The 16,400-nt window shown below is 34.4% G+C and overlaps 2 protein-coding genes across 2 annotated transcripts; one reads left to right on the top strand and one right to left on the bottom strand.

Moving 5' to 3' along the window:
* The first annotated feature begins 159 nt into the window (after positions 1-159).
* LOC143922067 (spliceosome associated factor 3, U4/U6 recycling protein-like) lies at positions 160-7,324 on the top strand. The gene is made up of 9 exons (XM_077445338.1): positions 160-339; positions 429-602; positions 1,185-1,361; positions 1,438-1,777; positions 1,843-1,972; positions 2,659-2,776; positions 5,718-5,953; positions 6,036-6,212; positions 6,288-7,324. The coding sequence occupies exons 1-9, from the start codon at positions 160-162 to the stop codon at positions 6,439-6,441; spliced, it is 1,686 nt and encodes a 561-aa protein (XP_077301464.1). The 3' UTR covers positions 6,442-7,324.
* Positions 7,325-8,532: 1,208 nt separating this feature from the next.
* LOC143922065 (DNA repair endonuclease XPF-like) lies at positions 8,533-16,394 on the bottom strand. The gene is made up of 11 exons (XM_077445336.1): positions 16,240-16,394; positions 16,030-16,166; positions 14,699-14,853; positions 14,173-14,624; positions 13,769-14,083; positions 13,482-13,578; positions 11,760-11,887; positions 11,522-11,695; positions 11,213-11,356; positions 9,567-9,761; positions 8,533-9,495 (listed from the first exon to the last, which is right to left on the bottom strand). The coding sequence occupies exons 1-11, from the start codon at positions 16,315-16,317 to the stop codon at positions 9,313-9,315; spliced, it is 2,058 nt and encodes a 685-aa protein (XP_077301462.1). The 5' UTR covers positions 16,318-16,394; the 3' UTR covers positions 8,533-9,312.
* Between the last annotated feature and the right edge of the window lie 6 nt (positions 16,395-16,400).

Raw genomic sequence — 16,400 nt, 5'->3', positions numbered from 1 at the left:
GTGTCGCAAAAGAATGAAACGTACCTCAGCTATATATCGTATGTGAAGTCGTTGTCGGGCGACGACACGCTGAAGGATTGTGATATTATTAGTCTCTTGGGAGTTTTGTACGATAGGATAACATCCGAGTGTTTCGCTCCGTGTTGTCGGGGCGAGGCTATGCTGCCGAGCAATGCAGAAAAATTTTGTCTGGAATATGTCGACTATGCGAGAGAATACGGATCAGACGAGTATTGCTTGAATGTTATTGAAAAGGTCATCCGCAGATATCACAGGAATAGCACTTTGTGGATGTTGAAGTTGCAAGAGCTTGAAAGATTAGGTAGAGATTTTAAGGAGGTAACGTTTGCTATGTTTAATGTCAGAAATGCTTCTTTGTTTTAAATGTTTTGTTAATCTTTTTCGAAACTGATTGTCGATTATGTTAGATTAAGACAGAGTTTGAGGCTTCGTTGGTTAACGGATTCGACACCGCCGAAGATTATGTGGCGCTATGGTTATGTTACTTAGAAATTTTAAGAAGAAAGACAGATTTTAGCTCGTCGGAACAGATTGAAGTTTTGCGCAAAACATTCAGGCTTTCTTGGGATAGTTTGAGTCAGGTGTGTATTCATCATTATATTAACCCTTTGCCCGCGGCAATAAATATAGCGAACAAGCCCTGTACGCGGCACCTTTTTCGCGAATTTGGCAATCGAGTTTTCGACCTTAAATACAGATTTTAATATTTACTCGAGTAACCAGATATGTTAATTAACACATAAAGTATTATTTTAAACAGTAAAATACATAATATATCTCGTAGTTTTGGCTTAATTGTCAAATAATCATTCTTCATACAATTGAGACGTGTCGTCGCCATTGTTCAACAGACGTGACGTCACATAAACGAGGTTTCAATATGGTTCCACAAAAAACTAATTTTGACTGGTATATATTCATTTTAAGCAAATTGAATAGATGGCATTCAACTGTCAGTAATATATTCGACCAATTTTGAACCTTAAAACAGTTGAAATAGGCGCATATAAGGCTCAAAATCCCGTGCAAAGTTCAGAAATTCTATGGAAGACAGCCGTGCTACAGACTTGTCGCGCAAAGCTTCCATAGAAGACGGCCGCGGGCAAACGGTTAACTATACTAATATACATCCAGAATATTAATTTTTTATGTAAATGTATCAGATGTGGGGCGACGAGGCTGACAAAGAATTCACAATATTGCAATACTGGGCCAGAGTTGAGTATCATCGCTCAAAAGATTACAAATATGGCGAAGAGCTATTTAAAGAGATTCTCGGTACGCACGAACGGGATTTCGGAACTTTAGATACGCTCGTCGAGTGTAATAAAACGTGTTCGGTAAATTAACACAACCATCGGTTTGATGTTTTTGAATGATCGTAGATTTTATGTTGTTGTTGTTGTGAACTTTCAGGCGAAAGCGGAAGAATGGTCTGAGACTCAATCCAAAAATAAAGCGTACTCTAATACTAAGTATAAGTCAAATAACTTTAAGGGCAACGCCACAAATAGCGATTCATTCAATAGAAATAAAAGCAAGAAGAAGGGATACAATGCCGACGAGAATGATAATAAAAAGTCCATGAAAAGACGACACGATGATGACGATCAAGTGTCGGACGCACACGAAAGGAATTCCAGTGCTAAAGTTAGGGTTTCAAATCCGAAACAAAGTGTAGAAAATAGTTTTAATCATAGTAAGTCTCAGATGGAACCAAGGCAAAATTTGAAAAGGAAATGCGATTCCTCCGAAGGTAAATAACTGTTTATTATTTTTTGTCCTAATGAATAAAATATTCACTTTGAACTTTAATTTTAGATTCGGCTCAATCTCCCGTCAAAAAGTCGAAAGATAGTCAACCGTTCGACAGTGAATCGTCAAAAACAAACGATTATCAAGACGAAGAGAAAAATAGCCGCACTGTCTTTATAAGCAATCTCGGATTCAAGTTAGTTTTCTTTGTGTTATTTATTATTTATTTAAACCTCGTCTACCTCACGGTACCGAAAGTGAAAAGGTCGAAAAAGCAAATATCGGAAGGCAAAGATCTTAAGTCGAAAGATAAAAAAAAAAGGCTGCATGGTAAACGGTACTATGTATATATATAATATATATCTGTGGCATGCGATGAAATTATCTCTCTTTTTGTCATACAGCCTTGTTTAATGTGCGCGCGCAGGATACGGGAGGAAAAGCCTGTTCCTGTTGTATCCTGCTCGCGCAAATTAAGTGAGGATGTACCAAGAATGCCTAACAGGTAAACCCCAATGCGCCTTCCTGGCCAATCACAAACAATGCAGCATTTTTATTTATTACATAAGTCACTCAAAAACTCGAAATTAACGAGTCATCTATGAATCTTGTACATAACTTTTATTGTACATAAGTCATACTCAAATAGTGGGTAGGAACAATGTTATCAGAAAAATTGACAAACTCTGATAGGAGACGATCGACTCGGAGTCACAAATATCCGAGTCTGACCAGCAGCATTACAGATAATAAACTCGGAATAAATTATTTTCAATTGACGGGATTTCACAGGATCGAACCCAAAAGCACAACCACTGAGCCTTACTGTTGGCTAAAACTTAGTTGTATATATTTGGAAAATGTATGGTTTTATGCTTTCAGAGTCGACGAAGCTGAATTGAAGGAGAAGTTAAATGAATACGGATCGATAGTGGAGTTGCGACTCATCAGCGGCGTTAAATCCTACGGGAGCATCTGCTACGGAGTATATACCGATATCGTTCGTATTCAATACTTGTTCGTATTGTCTTTAACCTTTCCCTTACGGTGCTAAAAAATTACGCGTGCAGCGGTGATGTCGACTCAGTCGTTCTAGAAATTCGTGATTTTAAAGTCTGATAAATATTAATATTTAACCATTTTTCCTTCTATTCATGACTATAGTAATAGTCCGTATCTATATAAATGAATATATATGTATCAATATTGGTAATATACTGCTAAAAACGATCTAAAAAGCATGAAATTGAAGACGCGTGAACGACAATCCAAGAGGGCCGCCCATCTCCAAGTGAGGACGAACACTAGGCCCCCACTCCGCGACTCGCTGATCAGTGATCACGCCACATCCGCCAGAATTACGCGATGATTCAAAACCTATGCGTAAAAATATATTCAATTTTTTCATCAAATAAAATAAAATATGTTTATATGTACTTTTCATGTATTTATTTTCACAATAATAATTTTAATACACAAATACATAAATTGATAAAAAAAAATGAGAAGTAAACGTAAATAAAAAAAATATAAGACAATAAGAAAACGTTGAAAATTAATTGATAAATATAAGTATTCATCCTTGCTATAATACAAGTAGACAATTACAAAAATTACAAAATTCACATGAATGATAAAAATATAAATTGTATGTAAATGTAAGTAAAGAACAATAGCATGAAAAATGTACGAAAACCGAATAACAATAAAATTAAATATTTGTGTCCATTACATAACAATCAGAGCATGAAATAATTTTTTGTTCAATTCTGTGCGTTATACAAACAGGCTTTTGACAAATATGTCACAATAGCCGAGTTCTTTTTTTTATCATTGGATAAGGGCAGAATCTACAGTTTCTCGTTTGCACTCTAGAAATGGTAGATGTATTCTCCGATATGCCTTCTTGCGGAATGTTAGTGGAATGTGCTTCTAGTGATTGTCGATCATACTGCGATATAACCATATCAATAGCATCCTGTTGTTGTTTATGGAATTTTACTGTACTTTTTTTTCTCCTTACAATATTGGGCATAGCTAATTCCAAACTAAGTTCTCTAATAAATAATTTTCGTCGACTTCTGTTATTCGCCTTCCATTCTGGATATTTCTGCGCCCATAGCAAATATGCATTTAGCGCAGCTATATCCAGCATCTCCATAAACACTCTAAAAGGCCATCTTCTTGTTGATCTTGCACAAGAATACTCACTTGTCATTTTATCGCCGGTATCTACTGCGCCTTTTGTTTTATTATAAAACATTATTATTTCCGGCTTCTTTTCTTCATGACTACTCACTTCACTGTCATGAAATTGAGTAGACAATAGCAAAACTGCTTTATTTTTTTTTGGCACATACGAAACTAATGTCTTGGTTGATGTAAAACCAAACAAGCTACTGTGTAAAAGTCTATGTTTCGATGGTAAAAATTCTTTGGGAATTTCCCGTTTATTTTTACGTAGGGTACCAGTTAGAGTTAGCCCTTTATCTAAAAGGCTATCAGCTAATGCCACCGAAGTAAAAAAGTTGTCCGTTGTTACACCTCTATTGGTGCCATATTGCGGTTGAACTAAATCCATCACTACACGATTCCCTTGATTTATCTCTCGGCAATTATTAACCATACCTGTATAAACCTGTATATTTAATATATATGCTGTTGAAGAGTCAGCCGATACCCACATTTTTATTCCATATCTACCGGGTTTCGACTTCATATACACGCGGAATGGGCAATTGCCTCTATAGGTAGCCAAACGTTCATCCACAGTAATGTTGCAACTTGGAGAATAATTACGTTTACATTCTTCTACAAATTCATTAAAAATTGTCCTGATAGGTTCTAATTTATCAGACGACACGTGTATTCTTTCTTGTCTAGTTTCTTTGTCGTCAAAACGAATTTGACTGAAAATTGTGATGAACCTATCCCGAGACATAGATGCCGTAAAAAATGGTTGGCAAAAAGCGCTGTCATTAGTCCACAATTCATTTAAGCTTAATTTTCGGGTCCTGTTTCTGCCAGACGCAAGCATTATTCCAATGAATGCAAGCAATTCTTCTGCCAATATCGGCTCGATAATTTTCGTGGATGTACGATGTAACTGACGATTCGTTTGTTCACATATTTCTCTCACCATATTTGAATTTATAAACAAAGAGAACATTTCTCTAATAGTATTTACAGTAGTGCTACCATTTATAAGTCCTGAATTTTCGGTAACAATATTGCACTCTCTACGTCTTGAGGATGATGGTGGTAATGAATTCCATTGGAATCCATGATTCGATGTATATACTTCTTCGTCTTCATTTTCACTGGCCTCTAATTCCGAATCTGTATCTTCCATATCTTCAATAAAATCTTCCGTATCAGTAAAATTATCATTTATTTCAAAATCGAGATCGCTATCATATTCCTCTTCATTCATCAAATTTCTTTCAGACATTTTTTTCTAAAATTAAAATTGTCTTTGAAAATATAAATATAATATACAATGTAGCATAGCAAATTAAAAAAAAATAACATTAAATAATTATTACCGTATTTAATATATAATAATCAAGAAACACAAATAAAGTGCTGGTCCACACGGTACAAAAAAGCTCCGAAACGAAAAAAACAACACGCGCGCACCGAGAACGGGACACGACTGAAAGAAAAAACGTAATAACACACACTGCATTTGCGCATTATGCCCGATTCTTCGATAAAATATTTTTTTCTGTTGCGTCAGATAAATACGTGTATATTATAATAATTCTATCTAATACATTAATGTATTGCTGAGGAATACCCAAAATATGAACTCTGTATTTAGTATATTTACAGAGATATTCACACAATTAGAGTAAATGTCGACTATGTTTCTATCACCGGTAAGGAAAGGTTAAAATCGATGTGTAGCCGTTAAAAAATGAAATCCGTTTGCTTTTCAGAATTCAGTCGACGTGGCGCTGGCGCACGATCGAACCCTCTTCAACGATCGACCGATGTTCATATCCCGCTACTGCGACAAAGACAACCGAAAGAAGCACTTTTCGTATTCTACAGGCATCGAAAAGAATAAATTGTTCGTCAAGAACATTTCATTCGAACATTGCAAAGACGAAAGCCTCCGGGAAATATTTGGAAAATGCGGAGAACTAAAAGACATAAGAATCGTCACCCACAAGTGTGTATTGATAATGTAACCACTGATCAAACATCCACGTATTATGTATATATATATAATTTGACAATTATTCTTTGGACAGAACTGGTAAACCGAAAGGTCTCGCTTACGTCGAATATACCAATGCTCAAAGTGCTGCTGCGGCCGTAACATCCATAGACGGAATGGAGCTAGGTGGTCGCTGCCTCAACGTCTCTCTGAGTGCTCCACCTCCAAAGAAATTGTCCTTGCCCGAAGTCAATCCAACCACTTCGACTACGTACGCCTCATTACTTGATTGTCTGCGAATAAATAAATAAAAAAGAACTCGAATGATCATCGTTATTTGTTTTAGGAGGACTCACGCTCGTACGCAGCTGTTCATACCGGCTGTCATACAAAAGTCAGCTCCGTCGAAGAGCTCAATACCCGATCTCGGCGAGTCTAACACATCTAAATCGAAATTAACCAACAATGACTTCAAAAATATGCTATTGGGTACTAAATAGCATATTTATTAATTGACAAATTATGTTTCGGTACCTGTTTTACTTTTTGGTTTTATATTTTTGGTAATTGTACATAAAGAAGTGCCTGGAGGCATCGAGCAATTGAAATACGTATATTTTCTTTTTTGTTTTTGTTTAATTTCATTTTCTTTTGATTCGTTGTGATCTTATTGTTATAATTCCTCATTTTTTATGTTCCGTTTAGTATGTATTGAAATATTGTTTCCTTTTTTTTTTAACTACACAATATTGTGTAAATTGATTTTAAAGCAGCTAGTGTTCGATGAAAAATGGCAATTAAAAGTGCCGCAATTAATAGATATAAATTATTGGCGATTTGATAGTTTACATTCACCAAAAAGTTGTATAATGTATGTATATAATAATATATATATATTGTTTTCGATTGAAGATTTAAAGAAAAAAAAAAACAATTGAATATTATTTTTGTCCAATAATAATATGTAATTATTAACCTACATATAATAGTTGATATTTGTATGTGTAAACATTGATTACACTTTAGTTCATTTTTGCAGCTGATCAAGATTACATAATTGTAATGTCATTTGAATTTAATAGTCTTACTGAAGTGTACGTTGTAAAACGCTACGCCTAGTCGTCTCATACATATTAAAAATAATCATAATTGAGTAGCATCCAGACAAGATGAAGTTTTCACTTCTGTAAAAACTTGATATAATATTATAATACTGGAATAGTTTTTCTTGTTTATACAAAATGTCTATGATACTTGTGACCGCCAATATACTTACTCATCTCCGTGTTTATATGACCCTATAAATGTGAATTCGTTTCCAACATTTAAAAAATTATGCTGTTATTTTATTAAATAAAAATAAAAGTCGTTTGAAAATTTTTTATATTGAATTTTATTTAAAAAAAGAAATGAGAATAATATGAAGATATAATTCTTTATATTACAGTAAAACCTTGATTATCCGGACTAATTGGGGATGAAGGTAGTCCGTATATAGTCGAAAAAATCACAATGGATGGGGAAAGACGAGTACATTCAGTATGAATAATTTGTATTTGTCTACATTTACATTTAATATATAATTTCGAAAGACTTTGTAAGTATGAAGACAATTCAATTGGTTGAATATTATATTTTTTCGATTCAAATAAATTTAATAAAACAAAAAATGAATATTTACTAATAGATTCGCCATGTTGCTGTTTATATTACAAATACTGAGCGAAGCCGGGTAAAACAACTAGTATATAATAACATGAAGATCAATATTAAATTATTCTTTACTAGTGGTTTTACCCGGCTTCGCTCGGTATTTGTAATATAACCGCTTAAATATGGTTAATCTAATAGTAAACATTCATTTGTTTTTTTATTAAATTTATTTGAAACAATAAAAAAATATATTTAATGACAGCCAATTAGAAATTACACACAACTGATGGTTTTTTTTATACATAAGGAAACCGGAACTGAAGAAATAATCATGATCCAGAACTGAAACAGGAATCCTGATCCGGAACTGAATAAGGAATCCAGAACAGGAACTGAAAAAGGAATCGATATCGATGTTATAGAAAATTAGATTTTTTCTGATAATGTCACGGATTGTACCACCCAAACCTTACATAATTACATACAAAGTCTCTTTCGAAATTATATATTAGATTGAGTAATTTCATTTTGAAAAACAAACGTCCTTTGAGTATTGAATTTTGAAGACTCATTTCTATGTCTTATTTTCGAATTTTTATGTTATGCATTTATGATTCATGCTCCGTTTTTTCTTATGCCATCACAAACGTAAACATTTGAAAGCAATTTCAATTCGTCACATGCAAAGCAGCAAAATGGTAAAATTTGTGTTCGTTTTTAACAATCCGGATAATCGAGGTTCTAATGTATACTTGATGACTACATATCAGGACTGTGGAGTCGCTTCAATATGTACCGACTCCAACTGTGACCTGAACGATTTTAGTAAGATCGACTCTTCTTCTGCCAACGAATATACATAATTGTTGATGATTAAAATAATAGCGATTTTCAAAATATAAAAAATTAAAGGAATCAAAAAAATAATGACTAAAATTCGACATGTAACCCAATTTATTGAATTATTAGTAATGAAATAAATAGGTATAAATAAAAAGTACATTCATAGTGTGTTTATTAATTTCATACACAAACAAATCAATTTATAATAAACACAAATTAGAACAAAAAAGAGTATAAGACAGAGGAAATAGTTGGTTTTGGCCACAACACATCAAAATACAAACATGCAATTCAAAGATTTAATGTAATTTCAATTAATTAGTAGATTTACTTCATCAAATTGGAGACTAGTTGACGCATGACATAATACTATTCATTAAAAAAGAGGAGTTGGAGTCATTTGATTTTTTACGTTTCCGACTCTGGCTCCACAGCCGTAAAATATACATACATATGCGTACAATGAAAATTCGTTAACTGAGATATCTTGCGAATGTTTTATGATTGATATTAGTGGTTGTTAAATATATTCTAACAAAGAAGCAATACCAGATTTCAATAAATTCAAGATACTCTGTTTGTTTGCTGCTGGTTATTTCAAACAACTTCGTTTTATACTATTGGATGAAAAACCTATAAAAAATAATGATTTTTAGTCACCGATCTACATGTGTAAAAAGGTCAAAAGTCATTGATCTATATTCAAGTGGAATACATCATCTTCCACTCAATAATTGAAGTGTATAATAAAGTTCCTCAAAGCAATGGTTCATACAATTAATGGATTTTCATTGTATGCTAATGTACATACTTAAAATCATTTCTAAGCTTTCACCACACAACAGACACTTTGGGAAATGATCGTCACACAGTATTTATTTTCTATTATAATATTTCCCTTTCCTTGGTTTACGGAATCCATTTTTCGGCAGATTCTTGTGTGTGATTACTGTGAGATTACTGTGAGCTGAAGACTCTGAAACTTTATAACTGTTATGAAAGACACTCCACAGTGTTTCACCATCATTTTTATTACCAACAATATCGACAATCTCCGTCTGCAAAAAAAAATCACACATCAATACAAAAAAAAAAAACTCTATATAACGCAAAGAAAACGTTTACACACCTTCGAAAGTTTGATAATATCATTCAAACTGATGCCTTTATTCATTATTCTAGCGACATTCTTCGAATTGACACCAGGTAACTTCAACATGAAGTCGTATATTCCAGGATCATAGCGTTCAATGGAAAGACTGTCCACCGAAGCGTCCTCTCCCAGAGCTGCTGCAGCTGAACTGCTCGGTTGAGGTCTTCCTTGCTATGAACAATTTATTACAAATGCTATATTTGATTTATTAATATAATAAATACATTATATAAATATATAGATAATAATAATAACGAGATAATGACCATTGTGACCTGACAGGTTGCCCTAATGCGTCACACCAGTCTTACAAAAAAAAAAAAAACAATAAAAATTGGCAATCATTCATCGCATTCAAACTCGTGTTGAATCTCATGAAACTGACCAGTTCATCAACATCACAATCAAACAGGTCCAAATGTTCACCTATTACATTAAGGAACCGGATAGCCTTTACAAGAGACGAGTTATTGAAAGCACACGTTTTCGCAGCAATAGATTGGAAAAGTAAACAATAACGCAAAGCTCTACCGCATTCAGGCGCCTAAAATTTAAGTTCCGATAAAATCGAAGGGTTGTCAATACTTCCCTTTAATACTCCAAAGAAGTATTTGGAATTGGCAATAATTCTATCTCGAAGATAATGAGTCAAAGCCTAGAACACCTTGTAAAAAGGCAGTGGGAAATAAATAGGGGTATTTCCTCATATAAAGGTGTAAGAATATAGCACGACTTGTGCTATTACGAATCAAAACCAGTGATTTCATCATCGATCCTGTACAAACATGCATAACTCAAGGGCATCGACCCCTTCGACCATTCCAGAAGAAAGAGTTCATCGCTCGATCGTAAAACGAACGAAACCCAACAGTGATGTCATCAGGATACCGTAACACGTGTCTTAAAAATACATTTACTCGTGGCACGACCCCATTCTCAAACGAACGACATCCTGGCGCTGACCCCAAGCTATAAAGCACGCGCCTCGAAAATAGGTCAACACGTGTCCTGGAAACGAAAACAAAGCATCTGCACACGGCACGCCTCAAGCCAGAACGTATATAAAGCGACGCACCAGCTCCCAACACCAGAGTGAACCTCTGGAGTTCAACCAGATCACTTCTCCGAAGCTCAACTTCTTCGTACATACAATAACCATTGTAACAATTGAACAAAAATAAACGATCCTCTTACAAACACAAACGGTGTTTTCTTAGACCGGGACACGGTCAACACATCTGTCCCGCGTACTAAAAAGGTATCAAAGAAACTTTTTTTGAACTCTTTCTATCTAGAGAGAGAATTTAATTTCAGTGGGACTCCAAATTATAGATCCAAACTCTAATATGCTCCGGACAAGCGAACAATAAATCAATACGGTTATACTTGGATGTTGGAAGTAGTGAGCATTGCGCAAAAAAAATCAAAGCATTTTGGTGCCCTACAGCACATATCTTAAATATGAGTCGAAAATTTGAAGCCACTCCTAAACAGTATGCCAAGATCCACAGTTGAGCCCGTTCGCAATAACTGATAGTTCTGAAGGCTATAGGGGACAGAGAATTTGAAAAGGAAACAACATGGCAATATTCAAATAGCTTCGTAACGAAAATCAAACGTACCTTCAACTCTAGAAATAGTTCTGCAGTGGCGTATGGACTCGGCGACCATACAAGTTTGAGACGAGGAAAGTGCAACGTTAACAATTGTAATTTCTGACGTATGTCTGCACCCGGAGTTGCATCATTGGATAGCATATATTGCCCCTAAAGAAATCCTCTTATTTAGTACATATGTACATACACAATACAAGGCAAAATAATTCAGTGTGCAATATAACTCATCAAAGTTACATAATCTTTAAATAAAAATGACTTTTACTTCTATTTAGCTAGTGAATATTTACAAGTGAATCAAAATTTGGTACAAACTTGTAATTGGAAAGGCCTGCTCTGATCGAATTCAATTAATAGCATGGGTCTAGCATAGTTTCGGCACATTTGGGTGCACTGTGTGTAAAGTCGACCCGAATTCAACGAGCCTATAAGATCTGATAGGGATTTACGCTCCACACATATGTCCGGAGTCAGGATGTAATCGCCAATCTGCAAATGCGAATTGAAAGAAACGAAAACATTTAGCACAATAGTACCGTAGATGTTTACCCACCGTTATCGTGACAGGATCTATGTGGATGCCCTTTTTGTGCAACAGAGCCGGAAGATCTGATCGAAACTCCCGCATGTTGACGATGACTATTTGCTTTACGGGAACCACCGCTCCTGATTCCTGTCCGCCTACATTGTGATTGTTTTATTTATATTACATAAATACATCATATAGAGAACAGACTAGTGGTTAGTATATAATGCTTCATAACCATCATCATCATTATATATACATCATAGCCAGCAGATTAAACTAGTGGTTAGCATATAATGCTTTGAACAAAGTGGTCACAGGTTCAAACCTCACTGGTTTCTGCTGGCCAGACCTTGGATTTGTGACTCCAACTCGATCGTTTCCTATCAGAGTTTGCCAATTTATCTGATTTACATTGAAACTGTTCCAACAAATTGACAACCTTACCCACTTTCTCGCAAAATCTCGAGTTTTCAGCAATCTCAAATTTCGCTGAATTGTTTAAAATACTGCAAATTTACAAATTTGACCATAGATGTCTCTGTGGATATTAATTGATATGTATTTATGTACTTTGTATAATACTAATAATATTCGTATCAAATGTACAATGTTTCTAGCCTGCAAGGCGTATTGGGGTTACCTGTTAGGCCTTCCTGGTATAAATTAAAGATAAAAATAAAAATATGTGCCATGACAAGAATTACTTCAAGGCGACACATATGGTTATATTATTTTTATAATTAAGTAAGTATTAACATTTTTCAAACACAACAGTATGTACATAGAATACAATAGAGAATCAACATTTTTTTAATATAAAGTAAATTCGCGAAATACATTATGTATGTAGGTAGCATATTTTTATAAGATTCAACAAATTCGAGACGCTAATAACTCGAATTTGCGAGAAACTGAGGGGGAGAATGTCGATTTATTGGATCCGTCACAACAATTAAGCTATAAAATCACAATCATTAACAGGATCAGTGTTTTTAACAATCACATGATCTCGCCAGCAGCGAATTTGGCCGGAACTTGAATCCACAACCTCTCGACTGGTATGCAATAACTCTACCAGTGCACTACGCTGTGGCTTATATGTTTTTATTTTTTATTATTATTATACACACTCGTCTAACAGATTGCTCCAAAGCGACGAGTGTGCTAAAAAGATTAAGAAAGGATAAAAGGAAAAAAGTACATGAAATTTTACAATTAAAAATACTTAAATAAAGAAAAGATAACTAAATAAAACATGACATAGAAAAAAAGAATTCTTAATAAATTCATAATTAAATAAACTAACTCAACCTTTCTAAATGGTCGCGACTTCCGTAACTTAGGAAGTGGTGCAGAGAATGAAGAGAGATGTGACAAATGTCAATGGCACTATCCAGTGAATTTAAGAAACAGAGGCCACGAGGAATGGGATAATAGCTGAAAGCCACAGTTCTAGCCAGAGTAGTGTGAAAAAGGGGACGATGGCGGGTCCATATCATACTCTCCGGAGCATGAAGGCCCAACTCAGCCAGGATAGACGAACAGGAGATATAGCCTCTAAATATGGAAAACAAGAACTTGATGAGGGCAACACTCCTCCTGTGGTCAAGAGAAGTGTAGCCGACCATACCCATGACGAATTGTGAAGGAAATAAGTATGGGTAAATCCCATATTGCTCCTTATAAAGCAGTCAGAAAAATTGTATCAGTTAAACAATAATTAATTAATTCGATGAAGCTCTTCACCTGCTTTTCTCATATTTGTTTCTAGAATTGGTTCAGTGATTTCCATATGTGAAGCCATTTCTGATTTTCCATCTTGATACGTCGGAATCACCATAGTCTACAAATCAAAATTGTTATTAGTTTCAATAAGAATACCTCGCGTTCAAACAAGATTTTGCGAATTTATTATATTTCTTCAAACGATTCCAAATGAAAACTGTTAAAACCGTCGTTTCAAAAGCCAACATTTATCGGAATACCCGCGTATATATGTAATTTAATTATATTAATATAAAATCTGATATTACACTTTTAGCTTGTATCAAAAGTTCAAAGGACTCCTTTTCACGTCTCAGAGATGTCAAGTAGGCCTGCTGCTCGGTAGTCTGGGCATGCATCAGAAAATAAACAGGGAGTGGACGTTCATTGCGATCCTTTCTTCGAGCCTCGTACAGTTCCAATTGCCTCATGGCAGTTATTTCAGAATGGTACATTACGACAAAGCTCGGCTTTAACACATGCAGCGTATTCTCTATACAGATTCCATCACTGAGGTTTTTAAAAGTTTGTATATGAACGGACGGAGTACCGAAATCTACTTGCGTCAAGTCCATATTTTCCATCTAAACAGATCAATGTTTAAAACAACAATACAAATTCATTTCATTTAACGGATTAAAAATGAAAAATTCATATTGCAAGTCGAGTTTACCTGAGTGAAAGACTCGAAACATGTCTCATCTGCATTTGTAGATTTATCACTCGTAGCGGTTATATTATCCATAATCGCTTGAGACATTGTTAGAATGTAATTATCTTTGTGTTCACTCTCTTCGTCTGCATTGTCGTCATTTACTAGCGTTTGTTCAGATTCTTTTAACGTTTCGGATGATTTTTGAATATCAGCGTCAGACTTGAAAGATTTATACAAGTCGGAAAGCAGAGGTATTTGTACTTCATCGCGTATCGCAGAGTAATACAAACACTTCTGAGGACCCATCGTTAGATAATCTTTCAATTGGAGGCAAGTTTTTGTATCCTGGCATAAAATTAGTATCTTAATATTCCGCTCCGAGTTTTTCAAGCGCTTCTGATCGGCTGGTATTAACACTGTAAGTATTTGGGTGATGCATTTCCATTTCGAAGAGAATTCCGGTTCAAATTCTGAAGAAAATTTATAATATCTACGATTAAGAAGTGTAATTATAAGTGAATATGCAAATGTTTATATGACTAACCCCGTTTAGAATTGAATACTCGATTTTTAGCATGTTTGAACAGTTTTTTTGCAGAATCTAATAGAATCCAACCGGAATTGACTTTGGCGTATTCCGGTGTTCTGTATTTACTGAGAAGCCCATAAAAACTGACCGCATTGTGGTGTATTAAATTTCTATAACATTAACGTTAAATTAAATCGCTTGAATTTCGCAGTATTGTTTAAAATTACATACATGCATAGATATAGAATACCATGGATACGCCCTGACGCTCTAAGCCGATCACCCTTTTGGACCATGCACACACAAAAAAAAGTACAGATCATGCACACTCTCTCTCAGTAGCTAGTTAGCTTCTAAGTAGGAAGGTCGATTGACATTTTTCGAAAATGCCAACGTGTTCAGTGAAATTGTGTTACAATTACTCAAGAAAACATAAAAAGGCGGATGGCATCACATATTATAAGTAAGAATTAATATATAATGTCTTCAATTATAGTAGTATTTTAACATATAATGAAATATCGGCGCGATATATGTAGTGTTGTATGCAGTGATTGAACAGTGGTCGACAACCTCTGCCACAGGTGTAAATGCACGCTTATATTTTGTTGGCACTGAAGGAAATTCAGAAATCGACATTAAGTTTAAAACTACAAACAATGAACTAAATATTAAAGTGTCAGCTTTAAAATTGATCCTTGTGGAAGTTACTAATGTTTAAATATTGTAATAGTTAATGATGGTTTTATAATTGGGCCTCGCTGTGATTTTATTTTTTATTCATATTTTGTTTTATTTATTTTACTTTTTCTTTCTCCTTTGTACATTTTTATGTACTATTTTAATTGTATTATTATTTTATTTTACCATGTTTTCTGCTTTTTAATTTTTCTGTTTTTTACTAATTTTACTTGTATTTATATCTTTATTAAATGTAGGCCATTGTGGCGCATTAGGTTCTTCCTGTAATGCCACAATGGTCCAAAACTATTAATAAAATAAAATAAAATAAAATTATAGTAACATACATTTGTAGTTTAATATAGTGTGTATAACTAAATATTTTTTTCTTAATATGGCTTTATTAGTTTGGTTTACTGTCACACGGAATGTCCAATAAAATAAAGTTATAAATAAAATAAAACTTCAGTGCATGTAAATATACATAAACTGGTTGCTGACCACTGCCGACCGCTGCGTTTCTTCCTTTTTTTACCACTTCCCCGCTAGTTAAACCACCTGCACCCCTCAGTTAGTGGCGACAAGATCTCCAACGAAATTTGTATGTAATGGCATATCTAGGTTATTCTACATCTATGCATACATAGTTTTAGATTGATGATTACGTTAACAGGTTCCGCATTATCCGTAAATCTTGAACCAATTCTTTTGTTCTAGTGCTGAGCTGGTGCCAAATGCAGTCCAGTTGCGATTGAAGAATCTTATGAAAGTTTTTAGTAATGCAATTCTCTACTGTTATTTCCTACAATTTGAAACAAAAAATACAAATACTCTGTTTATACAAATATTTATGTACAAATGAAGAAGAACTTCACCTGTAAATCCAAAGTAGGATTGATTTTTTTCAACTCCTTAGTAGTATAATTCATAATGTCTAAAAGACATGTCTCCATGAGGGTCGCTTTATACGATAACGGCACATGAAATTCCAGAACTGTTGGCGGATGAGGATTCAAACATTGACTAATTAAACTAT

This window comes from Arctopsyche grandis, unplaced genomic scaffold, assembly GCF_051622035.1.
Source record: "Arctopsyche grandis isolate Sample6627 unplaced genomic scaffold, ASM5162203v2 HiC_scaffold_305, whole genome shotgun sequence".
Classification (NCBI taxonomy): Eukaryota; Metazoa; Arthropoda; class Insecta; order Trichoptera; family Hydropsychidae; genus Arctopsyche; species Arctopsyche grandis.
This window is presented reverse-complemented; position numbering and strand designations above follow the sequence as displayed.